The sequence below is a fragment of the Cryptosporidium parvum genome, chromosome 8, assembly GCF_000165345.1.
Source record: "Cryptosporidium parvum Iowa II chromosome 8, whole genome shotgun sequence".
NCBI lineage: Eukaryota > Apicomplexa > Conoidasida > Eucoccidiorida > Cryptosporidiidae > Cryptosporidium > Cryptosporidium parvum.
In genome coordinates this window covers 509,798-519,537 of record NC_006987.1, presented here as the reverse complement: position 1 = coordinate 519,537, position 9,740 = coordinate 509,798, and the positions used below count along the sequence as shown (strand labels likewise).

Sequence of the window (9,740 nt, the reverse complement as noted above, 5' to 3'; positions counted from 1 at the left end):
GGCGTGATTTTTTTTTTTGCGCCAAACAAAAATATTTAATTATAACGGTACTAAACGTCAATTTTATACATCATTTTTACATGTGGGCCCGCTTAAAGAATAATATTAGCTAAGAAGAGTTGCATGCACATTCCCGCCTTTTTGTCGGTACCACTGAAAATAATTGAAAAAAAAATCAAAAGAAATATTGACAAAGAAAAAAAAGAAAACAAAATAAAAGAAAGCAAATGAATAATTGTTCAATTCAAGAAGTAATGGATTTTGTGGAAATTATTCCAGTTGTGAAGAAATATGAGTGGGGTAGAAAAGAAAAATTAGCTTTAACAAAGGTTTTTTATAGAAATATTAAACAAATTAAAGAATTGGAAAATCATCATCATAAAATAAATTCATCATTCAATATAGAAAATGGAGATACATCCAATTCTATTGAATTAATATCTGAAGATAAAATAAAAGTGGAAAATAAAGAAAGTTATTTATTGGATGATCATAATAAGAAAAGATTAATAGAAAATGAACAAAATAAAGAGAAAGAAGAAGAAGATTATGATGAAAAAGATCCATATGCAGAACTTTGGTATGGATCTCATATTTCAAGTCCAAGTCAAATTTCTTTTAATGGTAAAATAATTGATAAATTTACTTTGGATGATGTAATTTCTTGTAATTTTGAAAAACAAGCTTTAATTACACCAAACATATCTCTTAATAATAAAAATCAAAATAATAAGATTCCTTTCTTATTAAAGATATTATCTATTTCAAAACCATTATCTTTACAAGTTCATCCTGATAAAATACTTGCTAAAGAATTACATTCAACATTTCCTTGCATTTATTCTGATGATAATCACAAACCTGAGATTGCTATAGCACTTAGTGAATTTGAAACTTTTTGTGGATTCAGAAATACTATTGAAATACTTTCAATCATTGAAAACTTTCCAGAAACTTTTGATATATTTGGAATATCATTAGAATTTATTAAGAAAACTATTAATGAATACAATCAACAAGACAACAAATTAAAATCTGATGTGATTAATGTTAATAATAACATTCATGATCAAAGCCAAGAAGATCCTTTTTTTACTATTAAAAAAGACTTATTTATAAATATGCTCAATTCTAAGACTGAAACTATAAATGATTCTCTAAATAAACTGGTTAATAGACTTAAAAAGAAAAGTCAAACCTTTTATTCGTCATCTTCTATTGATAAAACTACTAATATTAATACAAATAATACTGAAATTCCTTTAATTGAAGACCTTATTCTCAGACTTCACTATCATTTTCCTTTAGATATTGGAATTATCAGCCCAATTTTACTTAATTACTATAAACTTAATACTGGAGATGCTGTATTTATTGGTGCTGGAACCATTCATTCATATATATCAGGAGAATGTCTTGAATGTATGGCAAATTCTGATAATGTTATTAGATGTGGATTAACTCCCAAATTTAAAGATGTTCATACTTTAATTAAAGCTGTTAATTTTCAGTCAAATAATTATAAAATCATTCAAAACCATCAAATATTCTCATCCCCTTCATCCTCATCTTCATCATCACCACATTTAATCGATTATTTTGTGAATTCTGTTCAAGAGTACCATGTTCAAATTTTATCAATGAATTTTAACAATTCCCCGAATCCTCTCACATATTTAACCTCAAAATCGTCTCCATACACTCTATTACTATGTTTGAGTGGAGATTGTATCATTTCATTCAACGAAAAAATAACCAAAGATAATTGCAATAACTTTTCCTCATCATTATCCCATAATAATGATCATTTAACTCAAAAAGATCTTGTTTTTATACAAGGAAAAGCCATTCTAACCAAGTGTAACACTGAAATATACTTCCATCATCTTTCAAAACAGGAAGCCAAATTTGCTATGGTTACACTCCCTAATGGTACTCATGATGATAGTACCTTCTGATCCTTAAACTATAAACTCTTCCTTCAATAGCAAAAACAAACCCTTTTCCCAATAAGATCATTAATTCTTCCACGAAAAATATTCCATTTCCCTTTCCTTTTCTCACTCTATTCGTTTTAAAATCCATACGGTACATGCAATACTTTATGATTGCTATTTCCAACAGAAGCTCCTCCATTTTCCTGCTGTTGAAATCCATTTCTAAAACCAAAGTCAAAATCACCTACTCTTCCTTCTCCTTTTCCAACATTATTACCACAAGTATAATCCAAATCCAATAAATCATTTCCGAAAATGGACTCATCCATAATCTTTTTTCTTCTCTCAATCTCTGTCTGAGTTCCAACTCCAGCTCCAACTCCAACTTCTAAACAATCCGATTCGAATGGATTTAATGATGACATGTTGTCTTTACTCTTATCATTATTATTAATTATCCCAGATCTTTGACCCAAAGAATTCTCCTCTATTTCTAACTCTTTATTACCACTTATATTTGTTATTGTTGTTTCTGCTGCAACAAAAGAATTCCAATCTGACCATTGTAAATCTTCCTCTTTATTTGGCCCTCCTTCCATTGTAATACTATCTCCAGCCAATTTTTGAGCTGCATTCAATATTGACTCATCAGAAATCCATGCCATTCTATTCCCATTCCCAGATCCAGATGATAATCCTGGAACTTCCTTTGTAGCTTCAACTCTCCTTATTCCTCCTACTCCACCTATTGGATTCTTTCTAGCTCCTAACCCTTTGTAAGATGGTGGAACAGGTAACTTTACTGCATTTATTGTGTTGTTATTAGTCTCTGAAAATCCTTTAATACTTTCTTCTAAAATTCTTTCTTCTGAAATCCCAGCATTCTTAACCATATCCAAACCATCACTTACATTAGATCCAGCTCGTGAAGATGAATAATGATCATCATCCCTATTATTATTATTATTACTATTACTATGAATACTGTTATTACCATTATAACAATAAGGATCATATAATTCTCCAATATTAGTACTACTCATATTTGTACTCATAACACCATTTGTTGATACTGAATATGAGGAAATTGATGTACTAGAAGATGTTGATTTATTATTATTAAATTTTGTATTTGAAATTGAATAATTATTATTTCTAATATCCAATCCTCCTCTTCCTCCAATTACTCCACTTCTACCATTTATTCCAATATATTTGCCACGATTATCTCTTGCTTTCTTTCTCTCAGATTTTAAAAGCATTGGATCATTTATTAAATTTAATATACATTTTGATTTTTCTCTAATACCTGCTCCTTTATCTTTACCTTCCTCTGTATAATAGAAATCCTGTAAATGACGTACCTTGTACATATATTCTTTAAAATCATCAACAAAACGATCAATACCATTCTTTAATAAATATTCTACTAATACTAAAGTCTTAAATATTCTTCTCCATTTTATTGCTTTCTCACTTAAACAATCTCCTATACATTTTTGTACCAAAACATAATCATGGTAATCTGTCATACTACGTGCTATCTCATTTAAAATAGTTGATGAACATCCCCAATTTGTATTTGATGTTGCTTCCTTCAACCATTTCTCCAATTGAGTTAATGGATGAACTATTTGAGATGCAGTCTTTTTCATCTTTTTTGTCATTGACATTAATAAACGACCAACATCATTTAACTCCATATTGCCTTATTACTTTTATTACTTAACTAAAAGATTCTTCCATTCCAAATAACCAAAATTACTTTTTGGATTTAATTTAACTTTATGATCTCAAATACATTAACCAGCAAAAATCCAACTCTTAAAAAATATTTGTATTATCAAACTTTAATCTTTTTTTTAATTAATTAATTTTTTTTTATTATTATTTAATTAATATAAACATATATATTAATAATTATTATAATATAATATAATATTAATATTTAATTATTTTAATAATAAAGTATTATTTTTATATTAATTAAATAATATTAATGGGGTTGGCGCCCAAACTTCATATTTTTTCAAGTATACTTGTATTTTTAGATTTTAAAGCTCAATTTTGAATTAATTACATTTAATTAGATTAAATTTTCTCCTTAGAAATCATTGAAATAAGATTACCAAAGTATGACACACACTTTTTCATACTTTCTAATTCTTCCATTGTAGCATATAATAACTTTATATTAATTCTAATTTCTTGCTTAATTTTACTTGAAAGATTGATTAAATCCTCTTCTTTTCCAAGTTTCATACCAAGTTGATGCATTAATAGATTCTTTACACCTCTTAATTGTGTAGATCTTTTAATACAATTACTTTTTATAATATTTGCTAAAACTTCCTCTTTTTTCTCATTTGTAATATTAACTCCATTATTATTACTAGAATTAGAGAGAATTCCATTTTTTTTGCTATTCTGTTGATAATTCCTAAACATAATTTCTCTCAAACATACATATACTGTTCCATTAATTCCACCTACATAAGATGATCTAGTAAATTGAATAGTTCCAAAACCTAATCCCATTCCATTATAGAATGTATATTCATTACAATCAATATATTCCATCTCTAATTCTTTTTTATTCTTTTGAATTGGAATCTTTTTTTTATTTGAAATATAATGAACAAATTGAGTATTCATATTTATTTTTATTTTTGAATTATGATGATTACTTTCTGTTAAATTTATTAACCAATTTGGTAAATTATCTTTATAAGCTGAATAATTATTATTCATATTATTCAAAATAGTATTAGTACCAAATAATATCTTAAATTTATAAGTATCTTTTTCGTCTTTTCGAATAAACCATACAGTAGAATATTCATTCTTATATAAAAGTTTACCATATTGAACAACTGACTTAATATTATTTAAATGACCATAAAATGAATAAATCATTATGAAATCATCTTTTTTAATATTCTCAGAATGTTTATTATATTTATAATCAAATGATTTGGAGAAACTCCAATCAAAAGATAATTCATTTGGATGATGTATTAAAGTTTGAGCTTTATTAGAAATACCACCAACTTTAACACTATTATGTGGTATAATGTTAAAATATGGAACAAAAGCAATATGACCATCTTTATCTTGTAAAGAATGTGATAATACTAGAGATATAATCCAATTAATGTCTTCTTGTGTAACTTTCTCAAAGTAATATTTAGATTGATTATTATTTCTTTTTTTATTTTTTTCAAAATCATCAATCTTTTTATATATACTATTTGTTAAATTTTGAAATGATGTAAATAATCCAGGAAATACATCATTAATTACAATAATTTGATCTTTTGTAAAGAATGGAATATTATCTAATAAGTTCTTATCAACAATATTATTTTTATATTGGAATAAAAAGTATGAAATAAAAGTTTCTCCATTTCCTTTATAATATTCTTGTAATAACTTTAATACTAACATTTCATATTTTGTACATATCCATTTATTTTGATATTCACAAAAATCACGAATTTCTTCATTACCATATCCAGAAGATACAATAACTCTTCTACTTACTCTAAAATGATTTTGAATAATACTTTTTTTATTATCATTAGTATTTACTTGTAATTGATTATCATAGTCGTAATTAATAGTTGGAATAATATATAATTCATAGTTTCTTTCAATTCCCAATAAATCCAGAATTGTTCTATTAAGTAATTTTTTAATTAATTCTTTATGAATATTTTGATCAGATTCTAAAAAATATTCATTAAAAGGTATTCCATGGTCATTTTCCTTATAATACATTGATAATATTCCCTCTTGAAAGCTGAAATTTTGATAGCATAATAATTCCAATATACTTACACTTTTACCCTTGAAAGATTTCTTTAATTGGCTCTGCCCAAGAATAATCTCAACCAATTTAGTTAAATTAGAATGATTATTAACACTTTCCAGTTCTTGTTTTTGTTCTTGTTCATTTTTACGATAACCGAATGAAGAACTTTTTGTCAAACTTTTATTTTGAATTTCATTTATAAATTTTAAATTATCATTTAAATTCTTATTTTGATCTTTAATGAACTCTCTTCTCCAAGAAATTTCATAGTTTGCATCTGCGCTAGCACTAGAAGAATCATAATGCTCAATTGATAATCCATCATAATTTAAATCAAAAAAAGAATGATTATAAAACCCAAACTTTGAAGAATTGACCTTATTTTGATTTTTGGGTAATTCTGATAATAACTTTGAACTTTTTTTTCTTTCTCTTTTCTTATTATTTTGTTTCACAAATAATGAATCAGCATCCTTATTTCCACTCAAATATCTAAATGCTTCCCTCACAGATTCTTTTGACTCTTTACTAAAATAGTAAATATCCTCCACCGAAGGTATTGTTACTGAAGTAATTAATTCAGAAATCTCAACCAATTTTGAATACTTATTTTCAAATAATGTATTTAAAGATAAAATAGTCAATAAAATAAATAAAATAAATACTGAATAAGTAAATATACTAAAAATTATTCTTATTAATTTGATTAGTCCACATACTTCATTTGCATGCTTGACCGGTAATTCGCATGTTTGCATAGTTCTTGACACGTCATTTTGCATGCATGCATCCCGCTCATTTAAATACTTGATTACTCTCCCAACACCGGTATGTCCATTTTCAGAAGCATTATTCATGCAAATTGGTTTGGGTGCGGGTTTCTCAATGCTCCTTGTTTTGGAGTTTAGAATTAATGAAGTTCTTAATTCATTACTTTCATATTTTTTCTCATTTGTATATTTTCCAGGAGTTCCAAAATCCCTAACTTCTGATTTTCTCTTTGTTTTTTCTATTATCATATTAACTTTTCTATCTTATGCCATAACTCTTAAAGTTTCCAGTCTTTCTTATTATTATTTTATTTGTTTTAATTTTTACTTTTCTATGACCACTTTGCCCGCCATTTATTTTCTTTGTTTTCCCCCACGAAAAATTAATTTACATGCATTCAATGTCTCTTTGCCTTTCCACTTTTCTCTTTTTTTTTCTCCTATTTATATTAATATTAATAAATGTTTATTTTTATTCTTTGATTGTGAAATAATAAAATGAATTGAATATTGATACTAATTCAAAATAGATAATAAGTTGAAGAAACTTTTATTGATTTATCATTAATTATTATTGCTTTCAAAACAAAACCAATATTGCATAATAATTTTGAATAGAAAATTAACATATTTTCCCATATTGTATAGTTAATCAACACAAATATTTATATTGACTTAGAACCAATATGTTAAAAGATGAAAATAGAATATTGAGCAATCAAGAAAAATGTTTCTAATTTAAATAATAAAATATATGTATATATTCAATTAATGTGGAACGAAATTCTCAATTTTAAGCTAAGTTTGTCAACTTTCACAATTTTAACAAGTGCTTTACTATTTCCTCTCTCCTCCATATTTTTAATACTTTTAAAAATGTAAACTTTATACTTCTTTTCTAGTATTATAAACTACTAGCACTACACTACTCACAGAAAAAAAGAAGGAAGAATATACAAAACTATCCCAATTACGGTGAAAAAAAAAATACTTAATTTCTTGCACATATAATTTCAAATATCGAGTATTTCTTCTTAAATAATTTCTCTTTTAAATGCACCTGTAGACAAACTTTTGGCGCCACTTGCGCCGCCTGAGTGTATGTGTAACATTTTTTTTTGTGTTTAGTTTAATATATTTTTAATAAATAAATATAGTAATTGAAAATGTCAACAAAATGGCGGGTTTTTGAGTAAGGCTTAAGAAAAATAAATAAATACGGGTATAATTTTTAAAGGGTTTTTTGAAGTAATTTGATTAATACAGAAATTGAATATTAAATACCCATAAAAAGAAAATAAAAATCCTTTAAAATTTGAAAAATATTGCATAGGATAATACCTTTGCACCAGACCAAATTTCAAGATTCAAGTCTGAGTACTCGAAATAATATGAATTACTGAGACACTTGGTAATGAAACTGATTTAACTGTCAACTCTTGATCATAATAAGATCACAGCAGCTGTAGGTTTAATTTTAAATAATAATTGAACCTAATTATGAAACTTGATGATGTAAATAACGGTAATGTCAACCTTGACTTGAATAAACCTATATATAGGTTAGACTATAAAACAAGTAACGATGATGATACGAGTAGAAATAACAATGGAAATAGCTTAATTCTAGCTTCTTATGAGGTTGGAGGTATAATCCCAACAAATATTAGATTAATTTTTAATAATAAACCATATATTTATGAAGAAAATTATAATGAAGAAGATATAACGAGTGAATTTCAAAATAATCAGAATTCATTATATAGTACAAAAATCCATTCAGCAGAATCAGCAATTCCACAAGATTTTAACTTGAATGAAGGATATTTCTTTAACCAAATACAAATTCCTGTTTTAAATAAAGATGATGAATATTGTTCTGCTCATTATATGATTCAAATAATTTGTTCTGATGAATTTCTTTATAATAGTGAATATCTTAATAATAATGCAAGAATTAATACCCAAGAAAATATTAAACTTCTTAATAATGATTTTCAAAAATCTAATAATAATAGATGTTGTCCAAAAAGAATAACATTTTCAAAATCTCTTCCATGGGTAATTTTTCAAAACAATAAACAATTTTCAATTGGTGAATCATCAATTAGAAAAACAAGAGCTTCAATAGCTTTATCTGAACAATATTATCATATTCCAGTTCCAAACTTATTTCTTAGACAACCAATATCACAAATAGTAAAATCAACTCGAAAAGTTTTTAAAAAACCATGTGAAATTGAACTTCTTGTTAATATTGAACCAATTAATCCGTATTATATCGAACAATATCTAATAAAATCAAGAAAAATATACTCAGCTGATCCAAGACTTGTTACTGATTTATTGTTGAGTAATATTAATAATTCTTTAATTGATAAGTGTGTTGAGACTATTATTCAAGTAAAAATGAGTAGAATTACTGATTTAATAAACTTCCGAAAAAAACTTAGGCTAAACCTTAAATATATCCATAATGCAACTAAATCAAGGTATTTAGTCAATTTACTTGCAAAAATCAATTTTGATCCTGAAAAACAGAGTCATAATGATTTATTAAACTCACTTTGGGAATGCTATTTTTCAAAAGAAACCGATGTTAAATGGGAGCTTTTAGGCTTCCAAAGATGTGATCAGCCATATAGTGACTTTAGAGGAGTTGGTATACTTGCACTCATTTGCCTTTTATATTTCAGTTTAGCACATCCACTTGAATCAAAATTGATTCATAGAGAATCAAGTAATTCAAAATATTGGTATTCTTTTGCAGTCACAGGAATCAATATTACATCTTGGCTCAGAGATTGGTTGAATCAAAGGGACCATCGAATTGTTCCATTCTTTTATAAGACTGAAAATGATGTGAATATGCTTTTTATATTTTGTGAACTCTTTTCATTTATTTTTCTAAAGTTCCATTCATTTTGGATGGAAAGAAAACCCAAGAATATTCTTGAGTTTCCTATTATTGCTCAAATATTTAAGCAGAGAATTAAATTTCCCTTGTCTGACAAGATATACCACGAAGACAATAAGGAATTATTGAATTGATGAGATGTTGCTAATCTGTAATTTATGTACTTGTGAAGTTTTTTTCTTATTAATATTATTAATTTGTTATTAAATGGATATATAATTACTGTAAAAATTAGCATGATTAAGTTTAGCTTAAATTCTTATAAATTATAAGGTCTATTATTGTTATTGCTGTTTAAGTTG

The 9,740-nt window shown here is 25.9% G+C and overlaps 4 protein-coding genes across 4 annotated transcripts; 2 read left to right on the top strand and 2 right to left on the bottom strand.

Moving 5' to 3' along the window:
* Positions 1 to 227: 227 nt before the first annotated feature.
* cgd8_1920 (mannose-6-phosphate isomerase) lies at positions 228 to 1,958 on the top strand (the record flags this gene model as incomplete). Its single annotated transcript, XM_627096.1, has 1 exon — positions 228 to 1,958. The coding sequence occupies one exon, from the start codon at positions 228 to 230 to the stop codon at positions 1,956 to 1,958; it is 1,731 nt and encodes a 576-aa protein (XP_627096.1).
* A 116-nt stretch (positions 1,959 to 2,074) lies between these two features.
* cgd8_1910 (epsin like ENTH/VHS domain involved in endocytosis/vesicular trafficking) lies at positions 2,075 to 3,640 on the bottom strand (the record flags this gene model as incomplete). The annotated part of the gene is made up of 1 exon (XM_627095.1): positions 2,075 to 3,640. One exon carries the CDS (start codon positions 3,638 to 3,640, stop codon positions 2,075 to 2,077), a length of 1,566 nt encoding a protein of 521 aa, XP_627095.1.
* A 388-nt stretch (positions 3,641 to 4,028) lies between these two features.
* On the bottom strand, positions 4,029 to 6,770 carry cgd8_1900 (predicted transmembrane domain, transmembrane domain within N-terminus; the record flags this gene model as incomplete). The annotated part of the gene is made up of 1 exon (XM_627094.1): positions 4,029 to 6,770. The coding sequence occupies one exon, from the start codon at positions 6,768 to 6,770 to the stop codon at positions 4,029 to 4,031; it is 2,742 nt and encodes a 913-aa protein (XP_627094.1).
* A 1,251-nt stretch (positions 6,771 to 8,021) lies between these two features.
* Positions 8,022 to 9,572, top strand: cgd8_1890 (hypothetical protein; the record flags this gene model as incomplete). The annotated part of the gene is made up of 1 exon (XM_627093.1): positions 8,022 to 9,572. The coding sequence occupies one exon, from the start codon at positions 8,022 to 8,024 to the stop codon at positions 9,570 to 9,572; it is 1,551 nt and encodes a 516-aa protein (XP_627093.1).
* Positions 9,573 to 9,740: the final 168 nt, after the last annotated feature.